General features: G+C 43.3%; 1 protein-coding gene across 10 annotated transcripts in view; it reads left to right on the top strand.

The window, feature by feature from the left end:
* The window catches only part of Dgki (diacylglycerol kinase iota), a 471,870-nt gene that overhangs the window by 251,895 nt on the left and 195,478 nt on the right, over positions 1 to 24,497 (top strand). For all 10 annotated transcript variants that reach the window (XM_028866082.2, XM_028866077.2, XM_037203652.1 and 7 more), the window contains 3 exons: positions 9,708 to 9,821; positions 10,872 to 11,009; positions 14,083 to 14,161. In XM_028866082.2, coding sequence (XP_028721915.1) covers positions 9,708 to 9,821; positions 10,872 to 11,009; positions 14,083 to 14,161 — 331 coding nt within the window. The remainder of the gene's footprint in view (positions 1 to 9,707; positions 9,822 to 10,871; positions 11,010 to 14,082; positions 14,162 to 24,497) is intronic.

A 24,497-nucleotide genomic window follows, 5' to 3' on the forward strand; every position in this document is an offset into this window, starting at 1 on the left:
GCTTCCTTAAACGATGGACTGTGATTGACATATGTAAGCTAAATAAACCTTTCCTCCCCAAGTTGCTTTTGGTCATGGTGTCTTTCACAGCAATAGATAACAAAACCACCCTGTCTTATCCAAATTGTATTTTGTAATGGATTTCTTCCCACAATGCCTGTTAAATCTGCAGTGGTTACAGGTTCTACAGAGATATGTTTAGGGATATGTTAGCGCAGGAGTGAAAAGGTTGTGGCCCCTTTCCTTTCTATTCTAAGGGTCACAGTTGATGTCCAGAATAGATGACAAGCCAGCAGGGGAAATCGTGGTGAATTTATTTAATCCAAGTTTCATTGACATTAAGTCTGGGACTTAAAGATGCAGGGACGATGAATTGCTTTTCTGCTTAGATTTGATGAGGACTAATGGTTCTGGGCTGAAGGGGGATGCCCAGCAAAGATGCATGTTCAGATCCTTCTTGGACTCCGTAGCCTTTCTTCCTCCCAGGTGTAGGGCAGGAGCCCTGCTGCATGTGGCCCTTATGCTCTACTGTCAGAAAGGCAGGGGGAAGTTAGAGTTGTATTTTGAAGCTCTATGGATTTAGGGAAAGCTGTTCTAGCTTACAAGCCACCTTGGAGAGGAGGGATTCTGATTTCTATGACTCACCATGGGGAAGAGCGAAGGTCAACAGACAGGAAAGTCAGAGCAAAATCTTTACTTTCTGTGTCTTTCATTTGAAAGCACTCTACATGCCAGAGTATGGCCAGGTGACCATTTTCTAAGTTCTGACACTAGAATAGAATTTTACCAGCTTCCTATATTAAGAATTATATCCGGATGACTCCTCTGGTGCTAGATACAGAATGTTCTTTGCAGTGTCACCAACTTCCAGGTTGACTATGTTTAATGAAAGGTGAAACTCATTATGAGTTGGCTGCAGTTATCTTCCTTAACTTAGAATCTACTGATCTTCCTTTGTGATTTCAGCTCCCTGCTCTCCTCTCTTCTCCTTGAAGTGTCAGTGACAGCCAGATAGAACTGGAGGACATGTCTGGTGATGTGGACTCAAGTTCTTTATTAACTCAAATCCATATGCATAGCCTACTTATGATTCCTGAGCTTCAGCTCCTTACTGACTAGTGAGCCTCACATCCCAGCCCCCTACCCCACATCCCCCCTGCTGCCCTCCACCATCCTCCCCCTTTGTTGTTTCCTCTACTAGGCAGATGAATATAAGAAGCACAGTGTCAGGTCATGTAGTACTGAACCATTCTCTACAAACAGGTAAATGTTTTGAAGGATAGGATTTCAATGCTTACATGATAGGACGAAAGCCAAGCCCAACCCTTCTGAGATAGTTATGGACCTTGAGCTAACCCTGAAGAAAACTGAAAAATGACAGAAGAATAGAAGAAAAGTTAGAAGTTTGTTCTGTCCAGGAAACAAGAGTTTCAAGTCACAGCCAGCTGCTAAATTTTACGAGGAGACTGAACAATTGACAGTCACTGGAGACCAGAAAATAATGGTGTCTTCAAGAAAGCAATCTTGGGCTGGAGAGATGGCTCACAGGTTAAGCCAGAGGTCCTGAGTTCAATTCCCAGCAACCACATGGTGGCTCACAACCATCTGTAATGAGATCTGGTGCCCTCTTCTGGCCTGCAGTCATACATGCTGTATACATAATAAATAAATAAACCTTTAAAAAGAAAAGAAAAGAATCTCAATAGGGCATTTGGAAACATAAATCAAACCAAAACCAAACCAAACAAACCCAAACCCAGAGTGGTGGGTGGAACTCAGTCATGTGAGGAGCTGCTGCTGGCCGGATTCAGCCCGGGCACTCAGTGTCCCGACCTTTCTGAGCTGCTGTCTCCTGCTCCCTCCGCTGCTCTAGTGAGGTCTCTCCCGCCATCTTCTCGTCATACACAGTGCAGTTAATGGCTGCTACACAACACTGAGCATTTCATAATGTGCTGGGTTCCTTTTCCTCTTAGGGACTTTGTGTTCCTAACTTTGGTTGTCTTGTTGTATCGCACAATACACAAGTAATTTGTGCTTGGGGTCCATGGCCACTTGTGATGGCCATGTCTGAAAGGAAAGCAATACAGTTCCCCTCGGGTTGGAGCACCTCAGGGACTCATCACGTTTATTAGCAATAGCATCTGTGGTCCTATCACTGAGAATAAAACTTGAATTATCGACCTTAAATAAACTCAGTTTTACTTCATCTTTCCATGTTAAAATGAGGCATTTGTGAAGACATAGGAGGTTTATGAAATGTTTATCATATGTGAACACTGGTTTGGAATGTGAAATTTTAAACATTGTTATGTGTATGAATGTTTTGCCTGCATGTATGCCTGTACTCCATGGTTCATGCCTGGTGATGGCCGAAGCCAAGACATTGGCTCCCCTGGACCTGGGTTATGGATGGTTGTGAGCAGCTGTCTGGGTGCTAGGGACCAAACCCTGGTCCTCCAGAAGAGCAGCCAGTGTCCTTAAGTGCTGAGCCCTCTCTCCAGCCTCTGGAATGTAGAGCTTTTTATTTTGCATGGAGGCAGAATTTATATAACGAGACAGCCTTGTGGGTCCATCCAGGAGGGCAAATTGCAAGCTTTAAGCAAGTAGAGTCTAATTCTCCAGCATTGTTGGGTACATATTTGCCATGAGGTATGCACCTTCAGTTAGTGAGCACATCTGTCACTGGAGATGCTGTCAGGATTCTGCAGAGTGGTGACAAGGCTCAAGGAGGAATCACAGATGGGACATTGCTGGCTGCCGCTGCCATACTAACTAACCACGCCAAGTGTGCAACATGTTGTGTAATGTGAAATTTGTATTATTTTGGGAAAAGGTTTTCAGGCTGCAGTATCAGTTATTTTGATTGTATGTTAATAAAACATGCAAGGGAGAGAGAGTGATCTCTCCTCCCAAAATGCACTTGGGAGTAGATATGGGAGAGGCAGCTTTTCCACTATTTCTGTGATGCTGTAAATTTACAAAGAAGACCGTTGAGATCTCTAAGGTTCCTCTAAGCCAGAGGTACAGTAGCTCAGAACACTGCTGTGCAGGGGTATTATGGGTAAACCATATCTGTAGTTTGACTTTCTCTAGGAGGCATTTTAAGAGGAACATAAAAAGAATTGGAAAATTTTGTTTTATGTTTCATTTAAGATCGATAGAAAATACCCCAACATTCAAGGTGTGAATGTACAATGACCTATTTTATGTGCTGTTTTCAGTGTCTTTGAAATCTGACTGGTACTGCAGATAGGCAACCTATCCATTTTGGATCTGCCATTCAGTGGCCAGTGAATTTCGTCTTTGGATAGTTCAGTCGTGGTCTCCTTGAACTGGTTTGCCTAAGTCAGAGGTGCATAAGTATGTGTCAGAGGTTATAGTTCCTCTTTGATCCCTAGGCTGAGATAAAACTCAGATAACTCAAGAGTATTCTGAAACTTTCATGCTTAGAAACTAGAAATAATCACTGTTCAGCCAAGTTGTATATACGTGTCTTTACTTTTGGTTATACCACACTGCCCAGTGCCCTGTGCTGGTTACTCGGCTTACATATGGAAGTGTACATGAACTCAGCTACTTCGGCCACAGGCACCCCAACTGTGGCTCCCTATACAATGACCTGTGAACTATGCACTTTCTGGCTCCTGACTTTGGGGAAGTAGGCGGGATCATCAGTTCAGCTTTAGTTATTCTAGAATCTTATTAAATATCTACAATTAGGTCGACATTTGCCATTCATTTCATACTTACTTCTTGTTCATTTTACTTTCCTAGATCAAGAGTTGTAGGTGGCCCCTATTTCTGGGTGGGTGGGAGTACAGGGCAGAAATTATATAGACAAGACCGTGACAGGGCCTCTTTTCCTCCCTGGGCCTCTGTCTCTCTACTCCACCCTCACATGAGAAAGCACGTGTCCTCAGCATGCATTCATCCTGTTAGGGAGTGGATGGATGTCCTAAATCTATACTTTGTTTCGTCTTGATTTTTTCCTGGTTTAATTTTAATCAAATTTCTTTAGGCTTTGTGGTAAGCTATGAAGTTCATAAATTAAAAGTTAAGCATATAAAATATTAAAAGAAAAATGATAGTTTAGCTCTCCCTTGGCCTTCCTGGGTGACTGGTTTTAGAACCCTTTATAGATAACCATTTGGCTGAAGCATAGTCCTTCATGCAAAATGCTGTAACGTTTGTGTGGAACCTACACATATTCTTGTATACATGTCCAATCATGTCTAGGCTATGCATAACCCCTTATGCCATGTAAATAGCTGCAGTTTTAGGGAACAATGACAAGAAAACTTGTCCCTGCAGTATAGATATGAATGTTTGCTTGAAAACTTTAGTCCACAGTGTTTTAAATCCTGAATACAGAACCTTCAGAATCTAGGGTCTCGATACAGAGGGTTAAGGCTGACTGTGTACCTGTCAGAGTCCATTGTCATGCCTTGCTTTTCTTTGAGAGTAGAAGAATGTCGCTGTCATTCTCCCTTGATCTCCCAGTACATGTGTCCTTCATTCTTTTCTGCTGGATACCAGGCAGTCACCGCACGCCTGTTCCATTAGAGGAAAATGTCAGTTCACTGTCATCCACACTCTGCGGTCCCATCTAATGTCAGAGCACCGTGGAAGGCAGAGATTACTTGGTGTCCTTCTGTGACAGCTAGAGCTGAGTGCAGGCAGGTGGTGGCAGCACTGGCCAGCTGCTGCTGCAGTGCCGTGCCTGTTCAGGCATGAGGCGAGGCAGGGGGACCTGGTGTTCTCAGTCTGTCAGTCCTGCTGCTCCTAAGGAAGGAAGGGCAGGACTCTGTAAACTCGAAATGTTTGGCCTCAATAAGGATGACTTTCCGGGGAAAATATATTAAGTGCTGTGTGTTGTACTGAATTAAATAATGAATTGGAAGAGTGCTTGCTAGTGGGCTGGTGCAGATAATTTGGGATACATTAAAGCCCAATAAAATGGGGAACCTATGTGAAAGCTGGTAGTCTTTGGGATCACGGCAACAGTAGGCCTCTGATTACAACCAGGGAGGCACCCCCCCCACCCCCGATATTGGTGAAATTATTAAGGCCACTCCACGTAGTTAAAAGGGAGGTTTATTTTGTGGGGTAACTTACAAATTGAGGGATAGTTAACAGGGTCTGGAAAAGGTGTGCACAGTCCAGAGGTATTCTCTGTTGAACTCTGCTCGGTCTACCTCCAGCATCAAGGGTCCAGGAACCAAGAGAGCTAGCACATCTGGATCTCGGGTCTTCAGGGTCCTCCCTTGGCCCTGCCTTATAGCCGTGACAGTTACTGAAGCCTCAATGGGGGTTGGAACTTCCAGATCAAAGCTGGAATGGCTACCTAATACATGCCCCCTCCCCCCAAAAAAGAGCTTTAGGGCCTGAAGATCTTTTATATAATTTGTTTTGCTTTCATTGGGACAAACACTTAGGGTGTTAACCATGATCCTTCATTTCTCCTGCCACTGTGGCATATTTTTGTCCATCTCTTTCTGATGGCCCCTACTGTTGCCGGAAAGCTTGGCTTCTGGTGTTATTTTTAGCTTGCAAAAAAAATAGACTTTGTGGTTTAAAGACAGGTGAGGGTGAGGCTGATTTTCAAGTTTGGGGCTCAACTTTCTTCGAGTAGAGTAGTGGGAAGATGGCGTTTGGCTTCTAGGAAATGACCTTTACTGGTGAGGTAAGAGGACGGGAATGAAAGTAGAGCTGGTGTAGCAGACAATGTTAGTTTGCATTTCTTGCTTGTCAGCCATGCTCAATGCAAAGTCTACATGTTAATGGAGAAAATGGCAGTCAAGCGCAGGCGCAGTGGCTTTCGGTTTTACAGACGAGAAAGTGCTAGGTGACTTGTCCATTCCAGTACCCACCGGAGCTTGGTTCAATGCCAGTGTCTCATTCTGGTTCCTGTGCCCTCTGCCCCACTACTGTGCTGCCTTCTGGGCAACTGGATGTTGAATAGTAACAGCGTACTTCTTGGAAATGGGAAAAAAAAAAAAAAAACTATTTGGGACTGCTCAAAGAGGAGATGCTGATTCACCTCAGCCAGAGGGCCGTCAATGTAACAGTGGGCGTCCCTGAGAATAGCAAGACAATAAAAGTGTTGTAAGAGGTAGATGATGCCATTCAGTGATAATGATAACAAGGAAATACAAGATGGGCTGCTTGTAGTCAAGGAAAACTATTTGATCAATGAAATAAGGAGATTGAAATATACACATGCACACCTACACACAGGTGCATGCACACATGCATGTGGACACACATATACACACAGGCACATACAGGTGAATGCACATACATAACACATGCACATGCAGTTTGTAAAGGAAAAAACGTCTTTGTGTGTGCAATTCTGAAGAATTATGCTTAGTCCTTTTGAGACGATGGTATGAAATCCACAAGCCCCCCGGGCTCTGTGTGGAGCTGAGCGCAGACCAAGCAGAGCTCTTGGGAAACTCTTTTGAGAAAGCAGACGGCAGCTGAGCCTAAGAAGGTTTGATTGGCAACTGTTCTGCTCATCACAGGAAGTCGGGCGACACTTCTCAAAGTCATTTGTAACTTTGCAGTTGGTGGCTAATCCTCTTACTTTTCCATCCCTTTCGGTGTGAGTCTTCGGGTGATTTGGAGTTTTCTTTGGAGGCTCACGTTCAGAGGCAGGTGTTTGCTTTTCGCTTCCTATCTCTGCTTAGTTTTCTTACAGAGCAGCTTAAGAGTTACCAGACAAGAGCAGCGTTTGCTGTAGGTGTGAAGGCACCCCTGAGGTACTGGGAGGTTGGCCTGTTTGCCAGACAGAGCCTTTCTCAGTTTCTACCAGACATAGCAAGCCACAGTTCTGCAGCCATGGCCTCAGGCAGTGGTCATCCGCACCCTGTCCCAACCATCCTTTCTCCTGTCAAGAGGGCCCTGGTGCCAGTACAGCCTCCTACCAGCAGGGGGTGCGTTCGTCCCTCATTATTAGATGAGGGCAACCTGGATTCCTCCACTCCTTCTAAGACCTGGAGACAGGCTGCCCCAAACCTTTACCTCACCTTTGACACTTTGTGTTTTGTCTTTCTCACCTCTTTGGTCTGTCATTGCTGTGTTCAGGGTAAAATCAGACGTTGTAAGGGTAAACTAGTGTAACTATTCCCAAAGGAAATGGAGACATTGACCAGCTGAAATAAGAACAATTTCTTACTTAAGTCTAGAGATGGAAAAGAAGTTTTGGGGAAGCCTGTCTCCAGCCTGTTTTCTTCTCTGGATGAGTTGTTGAATTTGAATCTGAGTTCTACTGCCTATCTACAGATCTGGTTTTTCTCTGTGCTGTTTGTGTCTGCCTTGAGCATTCTGAATGCTTGTGCCCTCTTTGGTGACTTCCACATGCTTTCTGAAGTTTCCTAGTGCTTTTAGCCCTCACTGTGTTTACAGTGCTTTTAGCGGTACCCATACGATATCCAACACAGCTGTGAGAACCAGCTTAGCGCATGGAACACTTGACTGGGACTGTGTGCAAGAAGAGCTCAAGAAACCCAGGTCACAATCTAAGGGTGGTGTGCCTTTCTAGAAAGTGAACCTGTGTCTGGGCTTCCATGGTAGGTGGCGAGGCTTACATCCTGGGAAGGGGTCGCTGGAGGAGAAGGGATTTTAGACGAAGTTAAAGTTGGAACTACGCTTGCTCTGCCTTTGCATTTGCTGTGGAAAAATCCCGAGGTCTTTCTGGGTCTAGGTGAAAAATCTGCAGGTCATCTGGATTTGATTCAACAATCCCGCCCCCCCTTTTCCGTTTTCTTTTTGTGAGGTAGGAGTTACTGTCACTCTGTTGCCAGGCTGGTCTTGAACTACTGGGTTCAAGCAATTCCCCTGCCTCAGGCTCCTGGGTAAATGGGGCTACGGACGAGTGCTACCATGCCTGACTGTGAGTCATCTGTTTCTGACTCTCTCTAGTTCCAGAGTTGCCAGAATCACATATTGCTGCCTCTAAGTTAGGCCGTTTCTAGAACTGAGTTTGGTATTAGCGATTTGTTTAGTAATTCCGTGGTGCTAGGAACTCCACATGGGGATTTGGGCATGCCCAGCAGGTGACTTACCATTGAGCTATATCCAAGATACCTCCTTATTTTATTTTTTTCTTGAGAGAGGGTCTTATACATTGCCTAGGCTAGTCTCACTTGCCATCTTCCTTCCTCAGCCTCCCGAGGAGTTCAGAATTGTAGGCATGTGCCAGCAGGCCCAGTTACACTCACCTCTTAATGAAAACTTGTTACCTTGCAGTAGTGATGAGACTATCCTCACTGGTGTTAGTCTTATCTAATTATGAATGGCGTGACACTAATGCCACTCACCATTCAGCTCTTATAAAGTGGAAACTAAAGTTAAACTATCTTATAGAGTCTTTTTATGTTAACATATTATTAATGGCTTCATCCTGGCATTTTTTTGAATTTTAATAACATGATTTGTTATTGCTTGGGGATAGCGTGGAGATTATAATCAGTGTACCATCTTTTATTGGTATGAACTCTGAGGGCAGCCATTTTGTTTTATGTAGCATAGCCCAACTCATTAATCTCTATATTTCAGCTGCTCTGCTCTGTTGTGCATGTAGTTGGCAGTGTTCATTAAATGCACTGCTAGCATGCTGTTTTAAAAAATCATGACACTCATACAAGTATAAAGTAAAGATGTGCCACTATTTTGTTGAGCTCTTGAATGAACCAGTAAGATAATAAAGCTCCTCTATCAGAGAATAGGCCAAGGATTATATAGTTTATAGCAAGACTTTCTTTTCTAAGCTTGAGATAAAATTGGTTAGTATGCAATGGGGGAACTGAAACCATCACTTTTAAAGTATCCCTTCATGACATGTGTAGTTCCACTGTGAAAGTCATAGCTGAAAATGGGAGACCTATGGAACATGGGTCTGTGTGACCTCATAAAGATTTGTAAGTTTCTTTTTGCTATCTTTGGGTTTGGAGCTGTTTGTCTAAAATATAATATAGCTATATTCAAAGCATTATTTCTCCTAGAACAAAGATTAAGTGGGGCATGTGATTCTAGTGTGCAAGTGTGTACTTTCTGCCTAAATTTATATTAGACATGAAGTCCACGCATAATTATGTTTTCATAGTGAATCATTAAAGAGAATTTAGGAACAGTTAAGAAAACACTATGAATTTACAAAATGATGGTATGGAGGGTTGTCTTCTAATGAGTGTCTGCATGGGCCATAGGCAAGGTTCTGGTCTTCATATGTATTGCAGTTTAAGCTGTAAATGGTCCTGTGAGGTGGGTATCATTATCTCATTTTGAAAATCAGATGAATAAGTCTCTGTGAAGTAATGCAGTTTAATCAAGGTTCTGCAGTCTGTCTGAGCCAGCATTGAAATTTAGTCTGTTTCTGAGTTTTGTATTCTCTCTGATGCTGTGTTATATTACCCCTTAAATAGCCTTAAATTCTCCTAAATTTTAAAATACATGTCTAGATAAACATGTAGATGAATGGGTCCCAATTTGCTTATATAATAGTTCATGCACAAAGCGGTCTTTTTCCTATTAAGGGGTTGGCCATTTTGAAACCACTTGAAGTAAGTTGGCTTTTTGTTTCCTGATTGCTAGATTAAGCATGTGTTTTAAGTATTCTGACCTTTCCAGCCTCCTCCTGTAAGTGCCTTCTTGGTGACTTATTGTCTTTCTTTTCTCTCTTCTGGTCCCCAATGTGTCTGTAGGTGGGCTGGATCCTCTCCATCCTGGATGAGCTTCAGCTGAGTCCACAGCCTCCTGTGGGGGTCCTTCCATTGGGGACTGGGAATGACCTGGCTCGGACGCTCAACTGGGGAGGGGTAAGAAGTGGAGGAGGCTGTCCCTGCGATGGAGGAGCAAACCATACTCCCAGGTCACTCTGTGCTCACTGCTAGAAGCAGTAAGCCACGGCAGTCCAGGGACAAGTTAGACTTGGGACTTGAACTGCCTGTTTACTTGTAGCTTCTTCAGTTTAGACTTAGAATCAGCCAGGGAGGGGGATGTTGGGTATGAGACAAACACATGGTTTGTTGAGGTATCCACTGGAACATCCTGGGTGGGTTGGCCTCAAGTGTTCATGTGAAACAATCTTGCAAATTTGCATTCATCCTGACCCTTAGCCCTGGCCATAATTGCAAATCTGGTTTAGATTTCAGACCTATTGCTTGAGACAGGCACTACTTCTTTTGAACATGGAGATTTTCTGATGGTTGTTATTGTAGCTTGGATGATACTATTGCCCTTCCCATGCTGGACCATTCTCTGGAAGTTGTGAGGGAAGTCCCCTCCTGTCACTAACTGGCCATTTCATATGTCTGTTTATCTTAGTGTACTAAGATTTAGAAGCCACATGATACTAACATGCCTAGCCCAGAAACTATTGGCATAAAGGCTGCTGGGGCAGGCATTTTTCTTCAGTGATACGGTCCCTGGTAAACAGTTCATGCTCCAGTTAATAACCTCACGTCCATGATCATCCAAGATCTAATTAAAATCAATGGACCATTAAAAAAAGACATGGAAATTGGCAAGGGCTTGGGGAGAAGAAGAGGTCAGAGGGAGTGAAAGAGGAAGAGCAGAGGGGAGTAGGGGTGAGTATGATCAAATACATTTTATACATGTATGCGATTGTGGGAGAATACATTAAAATATGTTTAAAAGATACTAACATGTCTGCTTGCCAACTTCCTAGACCCTCTTACCAGGTCATTTCCTGGCCTCCGTTTTTTAGGGCAGTGACCTTCAGATTCATAGCAGACATTGATTTAAAACCAGCAGGACTATGGCCGCCTCTGCCTTGCCTTGCTGTGGCATTGACTGTGGCTTTCTGATCCAGACAGTGAGGGTCTGTGCTCTGATTCCGTCCTCAGGGCTACACCGATGAGCCTGTTTCTAAGATCCTGTGCCAGGTCGAAGATGGCACCATTGTACAGCTGGACCGCTGGAACCTTCATGTGGAGAGAAACCCGGACTTGCCCCCTGAAGAACTTGAAGATGGCGTGTGTAAGGTTAGACAGTCCCTCCTTTGAGGGCCGGAGAGGTGGTATGGCAGCTAGGCAACACTCACTGGTCCTGCAGAGGCACTGGAGTTCAGTTCCCAGCACTTGTGTTGGGTGACTCACAGTTGCCTGAAACTCCAGCTCCAGGGGATCTGACACCCTTTTCTGACCTCTGTAGACACTTGCATATATGTGCACTCACACATATGTATACAAATAAATAAAAATAGCAAGAGATAGAGGGGGTGGAGGGGAAGAGATATTCTTTTTCTGCTGATGGAGCACTGGGCAGTGACCTGAGCAATAAGACACACATTCCTCAAGACACACTCGTGGCTTCTGCCTTCTAAAAGATAACAGGATAGCTTTGGGACTCTGGCTCTTAAGGTTTCAAGTATACTGTCACCACCTCCCTCCCTGTTCCCACTCTACAGACCCTTCAGGATTCAGATATTATTCTTATTCCAGAGCTCAGGGACCTGTTCTCTGTCTTCAGCTCCACACTGGGAAAGCATGTAAACATTTGTTAATCTCTTGAGCTAGATACAAACAGCTTATGAGAAGATGGAGTATATGTATGTGCCTAAGAATTAGGTACACGATCTTCCAGCACGAGGAAACCCTTAGACCTTGCTGGCCTGACATTAAACCTCCCTTTTGTGTAGCCAATTGCCTCATCTGCTTGGGACTTGAAATGGTCTAAATAAGTAGTCTGTCTTGGGATTTTTCTTTGGTGACTGAGCATTTATGGTAAAGACAACCTAAGCCAAACCAAGGCTATCATTGCAAGTAAACTACTGTGCAGCCTTACTTCAGCACTTGAATCTAAGTTCTGACCTGGATCTCCGATTAACTTGGTATGTGACTGAGTAGACAGGCCCTCCCTGTAACTTCTTGCTTTTCTTCTATGATAATGTGCCCTCCATTGCATAGGCTTAAGAGTCTCCTAATACACTTGTTAGAATGAAGGTTATGTCTCTCTCTAGAGATTTGAAATAAGTTAATGTAGGGGTAAGGTCCCTGCACCTGCACTTCAAGTAAAATCCTTGATAGTTTAGATCCATCCATTGAGCCCAAGTTATTGTTCACCACAGTCCTGAATGATTATGTTAGACACTCAAGTGTCTTGTTTGGCTGAAGCATCTCTCCTCATCTCCACTGTTTTCCACCTAAACTCCACTCCTGAAATCAATAAATCTTCTATTAGACATCAGGATTGCTCACGTGAAGTTGAGTTCACAATTGAACATTGTTTAAACATAAACACATGTGATACTTTTAACTGTTTATTTGACTTAATTGAGATTGGATAGAAAAACCATCAAAGTAGAAGGAAAGGGGGCTTTCTACTGAAATGGAAAAATTTAGGCCATTCTGCTAAATGTGGACTGGCAAGGCCTACAATTGAACTCTTTCCCCACAAGCTTGAGAAATGGAAAGACATCTTGATGCAGCCAGAGAACGCCAATCCAGATAATTAAAGGGCTTTGGGAATGGGGTTTGGGGATCTGTAGAAAATTGGGGCACATTTTCCTGGAAAATGTGAATATCTTAAAAACAGACTAAATTGGAATATTGCTTAGGGAATTGTGACCAGATGTTTTCCTTAGCTATCAGTGGCTGCTAAGACATGGGTTAGAATTGTAGCCAAAGTAATATAAATGGTAGAATGTTTCTGTGCTCTTGGCACAATCACCGTGCTGTCCTTACAGGGGCTGGGGTTTTGTTTAAGTGCAGGGACTGGACAGTCTCAAATATGAAGCCAAGAGACTTAGACATGGTTTTGGCATGGCCATGTAGCTTGAGTTTTTCTCTACTCTGCGGTTTGTTGAAACCAATTCTAAGGGCCGATGCAACCCCTGACCCATCAAGGCTCAGTCTCAGGGGCTTCTATGCAGGGGTCCCCCTTTCTTTTCATCCGAGACAGAAAGCAAGGCTGTCCTCCTCTGCCCTCTCTTTTAGTGGGACAATATTTCTCCCTTTAGCTTACCAGGAGATCTTCCTGATGAGTTAGAAGTATGTGACACACTCTTACAAATGACTTTGGAACTTTTAAGGCTTCAACATTTACTTCTAATAAAAAAGGGTACAGTTCAGTTTGGGCCAGAAACCTGACAATTGTCTAGGGACATTGCCTCTTTTAATGAAGTATTTATCTTGCATCCTGAGCCATGGAAAGAAATGTGGGGGAAGTCTCCTTCCCTTTCTTGCACTTTCTATGTGCTTCTCTGGTTGTTCTAATATTGAACGGGAGCTTTCAGACGACAACATGTTTGCAATTTCAGTGGGGCCTCTCAGGCTTCACGGCCTTCCTTCTTGCTGGCTCACAAGGAAAGTCAGGGTCAGAGCACAGGAGAAAAAGCTAGAGCTAACATGTGCTCTCTATGGTTGGTGTGGTTGTCCTATTAAAGATACAGGTTCAACCAACTAAGCGGGAATCTGAATTATATGTCTTTATATATTTTTCATATATATATATATATATCACATTATATATGTATATATATGGCTGTTGCTTCCTTTTTCTATCAGCAATGACTGATACAAATCAAATTGACTCTCACTGCTTTATTTCTTATATGAGATTTGTGAAAACAAAACAAAAAACCTTTAAAAATAGATTACATATTTATTTCAGGCTGCAGTGTTTATGTGTGGAATATAAAACTCTTGAAAAGGGGCACATCCACTGATTAGGGAAATTGGACTGGATCTAGCAATATGTAATATATATAATATATAATTCACGGAATCAATCTCTCTTTGTCGCGAGATTATTACAAGTGAGCGCCCCCAGCTTCTGTCGCTGCACTGCGCACAAGAATGGCTCTTGCTTAGTCATTTGTGCGTGTGTCCCTTGTTTCCTTATGATTTATGAGTTGTGAGATTTCTCGATCTGAGCTTTCACTAATGACTTAATTCAGGAGCCCCTATGCCTTGTCCATAAACACGCTCTATGGTGAGATAGGACTGATCTGTGTCCCACAGGCTGCCCCAGAGATAGGGTCTGGCCTTGGGGTCTAAGCTGGTGTTTTCTACTTGGCTGTGAACAATGTCACCTTCATATTCTTCTATCTTGCAGCTTCCTCTGAATGTCTTCAACAATTACTTCAGCCTCGGATTTGATGCCCACGTCACTCTCGAGTTCCATGAATCCCGAGGTGAGGACATGTCCCATTTCTGTCTCCCTGGGAGGAAGCTTCCAGCCATGTTCTACATGTTCCCCTTTGCCTGCACATCACCTGCATGCCTGCACTATGTCCTCTTGCTCTCCTTCATGATGACCCTGGGAGCTGGACCAGAGGGGAGCTTGCTGTAAATAGGGACCTCAGACCTAGCTGTCTATAAGCTCAAGGGCGGGGACAGAGGTCCACTCCAAGTCATGGGATGTTAATCTTTAAGTTTGACTCTTATACTGTGTTCTGAGGATCCAAACCAGGGCTTTGCACATGATAGGCGAGTTCCCTACCACTAACATGCCTCTCCCACTTTGAATGGAAATTCTTTTATATATATATATATATATATATATATATATATATATATATTCTTTTTCCTTATTAAGAAATTTTCTACTCACTCCACATACCATCCACAGATCCCCCTCCTCCCTTCTCCCACACCACCCAGCCCTCTTTCCCAAGCCACCCCGCATCCCCACATCCCCCAAATAAGTATCCCAGAGGATCTGTTGAATGGAAATTCTGAAGGAAATAAAATTCTTGGATAAAGATTTCTTTACTAACTAGGATGCACTTAGCTTCCTTCACAAGCCACCAGAGGTTCAAGTTTAATATGTATATCAGAGCCTTTGCAATGTGATAGGGAAGAGGAAGAGGAAAGAAACAGCCATGTCGATACCACAGAGGGAATATGGAACTTTTCGTTTGAGAGGAAGGAGTGTGATGGTGGTGAGGTAGCAAGGAAGGTTCTGGGACCTTCACTGGGTGAGGCAAGTGGGAATAAGGCTGTAGAAACTCCCTGTATGAGAAGATGTGGGTCCAAGACTCTGGGAGAACAAGTTTTGAAAGCCAGTAAGATAATTGGCAGCTGATGGCTGCTGTGGAAGGGAGAGTACTTTCTTTGGGGTTGTGGTCCCTGGTAGGATGGGCAAGACACAGTGGACAGTTCCACATCCATGTGCAGCACCAATTACTAATTGGACTCAGTGGATTACACATAAACTTGAGAGATGTGCTGGGAGGGCCTAGGGAGTGCAAAGTGGGGGAGTGGAGGTGGGCACAGGCATGATACATTGCATACACACATGAATTTTCAAAGGATAAAAGTACTTGAAAAATAAAAACAATATTATATATCATAAAAATAAATTTAGATATATGTGAGAAAAGGATGAAATAGTAAAATATTTCATTTTTTCTCATTCAGAACAGAGAAAATTTAGGATATAGGTTGTCACGATCTCTTTCTGCCCTCCACTTCTCTCTTTCTCTCCCTCCCCCTCCCTCCTTTCCTCCATCTCCCCATCTCTTGCCCTCTGTCTATGGGTGTATACTCCATGGCTCTGCCTTTATCCTCGATCTATAGGTGTGTTGGTGCCTAGTTCCCCGTGAATGTATTTAGATGTAACTCCAACATAGTTATGTAAGGTGTGGTGATATTGTGTTCCCCCAAATATCGTGTACCTTAATAAACTTATCTGGGGTCAGAGAACAGAAAAGCCACTCGTTAGGCAGTGATAGCACACACCTTTAATCCTAGCATTCCAGAGATAGAAATCCCTCTGGATCTCTGTGAGTTCAAGACCACATTGGAAATAGCCAAGCATGGTGACTCACACCTTTAATCCCAGAAAGCCAGCCTTTAATCCCAGAGAGTGGTGGTAGAAAGCAGAAGGATATATAAGGCGTGAGGACCAGAAACTAGAAGCATTTGGCTGATGCCTTCTTTTCCTGCGGGCTCTGCAGGGCTCAAGTGGTTTCAAAACCCCAAACTTGAAACACAGAGTACTGAAAACCAGAACCCTAAACTTCAGATTGTGGTTACCAGGCAAAGCAAAATCTAACTCGTACACACTAGACATCCACAGTGGAGCACTAAGGTTCAGACTATTAGAATTCAAAATATAGCTGAAGCACAGCCCTGTGAAGCCCTCACTGGGCCCAGCAAGTCTGGTCCTTCAGGCTTCACTAAGGCGATTAGGAGAAAGTGTCCATGGAGTTGAATTCTGCATCAAGGAAGAACAGCAGTACCAGGTGAAGAAGGAACTGTCCTTTGTGCTTCCTCTATGAAAGGCTAGAAAATCACAGGCAGAATGAATGGAAAATAAAAAAAAAAATTAAATGTTCCAAATTGGAAATATCCCCAAACTGGCACATTCTGTCACCACCTAGTCATGGGAAAGAGTTATTCAAGGGCCCTATGTGGGGCCTCTGTTTGTGACATGCTTTTCTTCCCGTGTTTAAAGAGAGTTTATTTGGCCAGTAAACAGTAAGCATTTTCTGGTTCCTAGCATATTTCTCCTTATTTCCTTATCTTTAAGGTCTTATGCATCTGGACTTCTTAATAATAAGATTCCTGAATTTCTTAACAATATCTCTAAAGTGACACAGTATCACAAACACAAGAATTTCCAAAAACAGGCATCTTGGTGTGAAGAGACATAATTGAGTAAGTGGCCCTGAGTGAGCTATTCAAGAGAACCTGATTTGGGGCCTAATAATTCTGAAAGTTGTTCTAATAATATACACCTTTGCACTAAGAAGGAATTTTTATGCATAAGAATGAGGAGAACACAGAGAGACACCACAGTACAAAGGAATGTGGTTTACAAAAGAATTTTGGGAAAGGAGACCAACTGACTAACAGATGCCAAATTCCAAGCATTAACCTTGGAAGTTTATTGATAAGGCTTAGTGTTTTATTTTTATTTTTTAAATATTTTTACTTATTCTTTTTTTAAAAAAATATTTATTTATTTATTTGTGTATATAGTGTTCTGGCTGCGTGTTTGCCTGCAGGCCAGAAGAGGGCACCAGATCTCATTACAGATGGTTGTGAGCCACCATGTGGTTGCTGGGAATTGAACTCAGGACCTCTGGAAGAGCAGCCAGTGCTCCTAACCGCTGAGCCATCTCTCCAGCCCCTTTTACTTATTCTTGACAGCACACACACACACACACACACACACACACACACACACACACACACGACACACCCACATATATATGTATATATGACACACATATATGTCACACACACACACACACACACACACACACACACACACACAAACACATCTTAAGCATGTGTTTAAGTGCACCCCTCACTCTCCCCTCTCTCTCCCCCTGGACTGCTGTGCCTATAACATATCCTCCAATACTTTTGTCTTCATGTCCCCTCTCTCCTCCTCACCCACTGAATCCTGATGAGTACTGACCACGTGCACACAAGTGTGGGGCCATCCATGGATATGTGGACAACTTTCCCTGGGACATACCTCCAAAGAAGATTCACTTTCCCTTTCTTAGCTGCCCATAGCTCCTCAGCTAGGATCAGGGATGTTGAGAGCTCCACCTGCTTGCAATTTGAGGCTTCAAGGAAAAAGTTGTATAATTGGCTGCAAAATACCTTAAGGATGACTCAAAGTCTCATGAGAGCCATTATGAAAAAAAAAAGTATGAATAATGTCATGAAAATATGTTACTCTAAGTGGGAATTATGCCAGCCCATCTACTTGTAATGGATAACAACTATCAATTGCAGGAAGGCAGAATTTTAAAAAAGTAACTGTAGAGAGAAATTTTGGCATAGATGGGAAACATCCCATCAAATGGGCAGTTCTTAGCATATCTACTTATGTAGTCTTTCTTTTAGAAGGGACAATTAAAATCACTTTAATTTCAGGACAGCTTACTAGAATTGTTGCTATGCAGGTGGCTTTAGAATTATCAGTTGAATCCCTAATCATCAGGGAAATGCAAATCAAAACAACTCTGAGATACCACCTTACGCCTGTCAGAATGGCTAAGATCAAAAACACTGAGGACACTTTATACTGGAGAGTATGTGCAACTCGGGGAACTCTCCTCCACTGCTGGTGGGAATGCAAGCTTGTATGACGACTTTGGAAATCAATATGGCGCTTTCTTAGAAAATTGGGAATCAATCTCCCCCAAGATCCAGCTATACCACTCTTGGGCATATACCCAAGAAATGCTCAATCATACCACAAGAGCACTTGCTCAGCTATGTTTATATCGGCATTGTTTGTAATAGCCAAAACCTGGAGACAACCTGGATGCCCTTCAACTGAAGAATGGATAAATAAATTGTGGCACATATACACAATGGAATACTACTCAGCAGAGAAAAACAATGACATCATGAGGTTTGCAGGCAAATGGATGGATCTAGAAAAAAATCATCCTGAGTGAGGTAACCCAGACTCAGAAAGACAAATATGGTATGTACTCACTCATAGGAGGATACTAGATGTGGAACAAGGATGACTGGACTGCTACTCACATCACCAGTGAGGCTACCTGTAAAACAGGACCCCAAGAAAGACATGGGGATCACCCAAAGACGGAGAAATGGATGAAATCTACATGAACAACCTGGACATGAGTGGGAGCAATGAACGGCAGGGGTCGAGGGAAAGAGAGCGGGAGATCCCACCTGGATCAAGAACAGAGAGGGAAAACAAGGAATAGGAGACCATGGTAAATGAAGACCACACGAGAAAAGGAGGAAACAGAGTGCTAGGGAGGCCCACAGAGATCCACAGGGATGCCCCCATGGGGGACTGCTGCAATGGCTGAGAGACAGCCGGGACTGACCTACTCTGGTGATGGGATGGCCAAACACCCTAATAGTTGTGCCAGAAACCCCATCCAAGGACTGAGAAATCTGGATGCAGACATCCACGGCTAGGCCCCGAGTGGAGCACTGGGAGTCTAATTGGCGAGAAAGAGGAGGGTTTGTGTGAGCGAGAATTGTTGAAACCGGGGTTGGATGGAGCACAGGGACAAATGGCCAGGCAAGTGGAGACACATGAACTGTGAACCGGAGGCTGAGTGGCCCCCAGCTGGATCAGGCCCTCTGAATAGGTGAGACAGTTGATTGGCTTGGTCTGTTTGGGAGGCATCTAGGCAGTGGTGCCAGGTCCTGGGCTCGCTGCATGAGTTAGCTGTTTGAAACCTGGGACTTGTGCAGGGACGCTTGGCTCAATCTGGGAGGAGGGGACTGGACCTGCCTGGACTGAGTCTATCAGGTCGATCTCAGTCCTCAGGGGTGGCCTTGATCTGGAGGGGGTGGGAATGGGGGGTAGGCTGGGGAGGAGGGGAGGGGGGCGGGAGGGGGAGAACAAGGGAATCTGTGGCTGTTATGTAGAACTGAATACTATTGTAAAATAAAAGAAAAAAAAAGAATTATCAGTTGAAAGTCAGACATGGAGTGGAGGCATTCTTAGTATTTTGTTTGACTTTTGGATAAAGGGGGTACATGTAATAGTCTGAGTCTTTAGATTTGATGAGATTGAAAGTATGCCTCACTTGGTTGGAAATAGAGTGCCGATTCTTCCCAAAGTGGCCAGAGCATTCCTGGATGAATGCTTGCTACCTTTGCATCAGAAAGCAAACTGTTTGGGAGAGGATTTGGAGCTATAATGAGGTTGGTCATGTAATTTTCACTTGGAGTATTGCCTAGTATGCCATCATCAGTGCTGGGTTATCACAGTGCTTGAGGGAGTACATAGAAAATATCCCAATACATTAGTGTTCAGGCGTGTTAACAGTGATTATAGCTGTCAGTGACAAACTCAGGTCTCATTTCACCAGCCGTGGGAATGAGATTGTCACTCTTTGGACATGGATATTAGACACATCAAACTTTTAGTTGGAGATCAGCTACTTTCGTATCACTGCCTCATTAAAATTATGATTCAGAGGAGCTGAACCTTATGCACAAGGTCAGGAGATACACTTACGACTCTAGAGGCGGCTGCATTTAAATCAATTTAGAATTTACTACTTTCACTAAATATGCAGAGGCATGCAGATAGTGTGACTCAAAGGACTGTGACTTCCATGGTTCGTACCACAGAAAATTTCCTTTAAGAGGCTGTTATGTGTGGCAGTTTTGCTAAATTTCATCCTTGCTGAAGATGCTGCAAAAGGCCCCTGGTTGAGGCACCAAAGCTTAGACAGCTTGTCCTAGAAAAGTCCTCACCATCTCAAAGCTTCCTTCTTGAATTTCTGTGTGAAAGGCATTCATCATTTCAGTGTGCGCCTGTAAGACGTCATCACACCACTCCACAGGCAGAAGGACTGATTAAAACACTGGGTGTTCGTGTGCTTATTTGATTCAACCGACCTTAACCCTCACTGCCTGGGATGCCATCGTTTTTACAAGAAAAAGAAATCAGCTCACACCTAAAGGTGGTGTGACAGTGAGCCCGGGTACATGCCAAAACACTTCCAATGATGTCTTACATTTCATTTTCAGACCTGCCTCCTCCTCTTATTTATTTATTTTATTACCAGCTCACAGTCCAGTGGTGTCAGAAAGTGTTTGTTATAGTACCAGAGTGTTCCAATGGAGGATAAGGCCCACTGATTAAAATTAAAAAGTGTCAATAGAAGGAATATATAGATGAGTTGTGCAAACAGGGTAATATGCGTGGAAGATAAGGGAGAGATATGATAATAGATAAGAATGAATGCAGGTAAACGTATCAGGCGGCAGGAAGACTACAAGAACACAGCTGCTTGTCCTCAGCATGAATTAGATGGAAAGAGAATGCACAATGAATGATTTTTCTACAGTGCTTGCAAAATGATACTGGGAAAAGCAGTATTTTAAAAGGTAAAGGGCATTTTTTAAATGTCCTTAATGGGAGTTGACATTGAAAAGAAGGAATTTTTTTTTTTTTAAATTTTAGTATATAAAATTGGAATTACAAAGTGGTTGTGTAACTGTATGCATAGATTATGGCATTTTGTTTTGGATTTCTGGAGTAGTTAAATGGGAAAGATGCAAGAGTCAGAGGAAGGAATGAAGTGCTGTGGAACATGCCTTCTGGACATGCATGCATGAGGGGTCATTGCATTCTTGAGCACATAGACTGGCACAAGATTGAGCCCATCTGCATCCCGTTATGAAGAGGAGAGAGGCTCATAAGGCTCCACCCCTCCCTGAGGCAGTTGATGGTTGATGGGGGTGGGGAGACATTTTCTTCACTGGTGTAACCACCAGTAAGGTGTTCAGGGTCCAATAAACAAATCCTCACCCATGATCCTGTGAGAAACACTAATAAAACTCAAGCTCTCTCTCTCTCTCTCTCTCTCTCTCTCTCTCTCTCTCTCTCTCTCTCTCTCTCTCTCACACACACACACACACACACACACACACACATATACACACATACTCACACACACACAGACACAGACACACACAGACACACATCTTTAAGAAAATTCACACAAGTAGCAAAGGGACTAGTTGGGAAGAGGAAGGTTCAGTGGAAGAGGAACATGGCAATGGAGGTTGAGTATGATCAAAATATATTACACACACTTATGAACATGTCATAATGAAACTCATTTTTATCTATAACTAATAATAAAAATGTAAAAATTGAGTAAGCATCCAATGGAAAAAGTCTGCCAGATGTGTGAGTTCCCCAGGTGTTTATATCTAATATTCTGTGACTGTGCTGTAATTCTTATACTTGCTAATGCCTTCCTCATGTGCCTCAGGCAAACTGCATTTGGTTATGAGCTCGTCAAGAACTCAAAACTAGAGCAAAGGAGGCGTGTGATATGGATGGGCAAACCAAATTTATATATGTGTGCTTAGATACTGGTAATGATTGCGAGCTGAAAAACTCTAGTGTGTAGGGCCTTACTTGCCAAGGAACCGATTGGAAAACTGTTCGTGTAGATAGTGTGAGTGCCGTGATCCAGTTCTGAACGGTCAGGATGATTTTCTCTTATGCACATGCATCTGGGCTCACGTCACTCCATCTTGAGTGTGAGCCGATTCCCTTTTCAGTGTGTCATCAAAGGCAGGTTGGAGGTAAGGTCAGTCGAATCCAATTATACATAGACATAGAGCAGGTTTTAACCAGTCCTTGTCCATTTTTAAGCAGTGAAAGTGAAGGGAGACTAAGGGCCTTTATGTTTATCAACTCTAGATTCGATGCTTTCTTTAGGAGCAGTAGGATTGCATTGTATTATTTATGAAATGTAAGTAACAAATGTACTGACATTTTCAACTGATTTCACATTTTGATGAGAAAAGATAGCTTGTCTTTTTTGGGGTTTTCAAGACAGAATTTCTCTGTGTAGCATCCCTGGCTGTCCTGGAACTTGCTCTGTAGACCAGGCTGGCCTTGAACTCACAGAGATCTGCCTGTCTCTGCCTCCTGAGTTCTGGGATTAAAGGTGAGCACCACCAGGCTCGGCTGCTTATCTCTTATTCTATATACTGAATTTAAAAACAAAGCAACAACAACAAAACAAAACAAAAAAACTGCATGGGGGCTGGAGAGAGGATGGCTCAGTGGTTAAGAGTGCTTACTTCTCTTGCTGAAGACCTGGGCTTCCTTTCTAGCATCTACACTGAGCAGCTCACAGTCACCTAAAAAAAAAACAAAAAACAAAAAACAAAAAACAGTTCCAGGGGAATCAGGTGCCCTCTTTTTACCTCCACAGGCAAGTGCTCACACACACTGTACATGAACTCACATAAGTGTACACACATACATATAAACTAAACAAACAAATATTCCTAAAGCTTCTAAGTTTTGTCTGAAATATTGCCTAAAAACATCTCACTGCCTTTTTAAAAGCATTGTTGAACAACAGCTCTCTCTTTTTGCATTTGAAATTAATATAATTACAGTGTTTTGTCCTTTTCCTTTCTCCAAACCCTCCTGTAAACCTGTTCCCACTCCCCTGGAAGTCCATGACAGAATCCTACATGAAATGGTTTTGTGATTCTGTTTTCATGTGTTATTTTAGAGAGGAATCTGTTTGTAACCTGGGAAGCTTCTCACCAATGAGTTGTGGCCAAAAATCTTTACAAATTTGCATGTTTAGATTACCAGACTGCTGGTCTTTGCATTATAATAATTAGATATAAATGGAATATCTGAGGAGGTAAGCCAGTATACTTTCCATTTGCACCCTTTCGTTAAATGGAACTACTAGGCCTTCTGAGGAGTGGGGTGCTGTTGAGTGGCGATCAGTGACAGTAAAACAGTGTGACAATAACTCTCTGAACCATTAAACTACAGGTATGGGCTGTCTTCAAGCCTGCAGAGAAATAAGCATGTAGGAAATTTTGTTGAAAACTAACTCATCTTTGAGACACTTTGCAACTCTAAAGATTATTAAAAGTATGTGCTTTTGTTGACTAGAAATTTAGATATTATTCGTGTGTGTATCTCTATGCTCTGTAAATGTTTGTATACCCAGCACTGTATGTCTGTATACAGAAAGCACCATGGACACCATGGGAATCACACTTCCTGCACTCTCTGCTTTTTGATATAGATGCAATGTATGAAGGGCTGCTAACGGCTAGAGCAGGAGGAGGGGTAAACACAAAACTTAGAAAGGATGAGTAAATGGTGCTAAATGCACTAGCATGTTTTCGTCAGACCTGCTCAAGACATGCAAGGTAACAGCTGGGCTGAAATAAGTGCTTACAGTGGACTAACAACTAAGCCTGCAAGACCAGTCCCAGAGAGAAGCAGAATTTAAGGGTCCCCAGTCTGGTGGCACATACCCTGCCTTTGTGCTGTATTTAAGGATGGGACTAACATTTCTTTTTTTTTAAATTTTATTTTATTTTACAATACAATTCAGTTCTACATATCAGCTATGGATTCTCTTGTTCTCCCCCCTCCCGCCCTCCTCCCCTCCTCCCCAGCCCACCCCCCATTCCCACCTCCTCCAGGGCAAAGCTTCCCCCAAGGACTGAGATCAACCTGGTAGACTCAGTCCAGGCAGGTCCAGTCCCCTCCTCCCAGGCCGAGCCAAGCGACCCTGCATAAGCCCCAGGTTTCAAACAGCCAACTCATACAATGCGTACAGGACCCGGTCCCACTGCCTGGATGCCTCCCAAACAGATCAAGCCAATCAACTGTCTCACCCATTCAGAGGGCCTGATCCAGTTGGGGGCCCCTCAGCCGGCAACTTTTATAGCGCATTTTGCCCATCCGTTTGCGTCGGTACTAACATTTCTAATCGGCTTACTGGATTACACCTAGAACTCCATCATCATTATTAACAGATTATAATTAGATCCAAATCTAGATACTTTAGATAAAAGAGAAGGTTTGAGATAATCAGATTTAGACAAGATTTGTGATTAAGTTGATGGTATAGTGAACTGGGATCCTTGGGGACCTCTTAGGTACTAACTGCCTTTTTCAACTACGAGGAATGTGAGTCATGAGAGCTAGAAGGGGAGACTTGGGCAGTTTTGCCTCCCATGGCAGTTGTCACCTGGGGTCATGCCTGTGTT

The sequence above is a fragment of the Peromyscus leucopus genome, chromosome 3, assembly GCF_004664715.2.
Source record: "Peromyscus leucopus breed LL Stock chromosome 3, UCI_PerLeu_2.1, whole genome shotgun sequence".
Taxonomy (NCBI): domain Eukaryota; kingdom Metazoa; phylum Chordata; class Mammalia; order Rodentia; family Cricetidae; genus Peromyscus; species Peromyscus leucopus.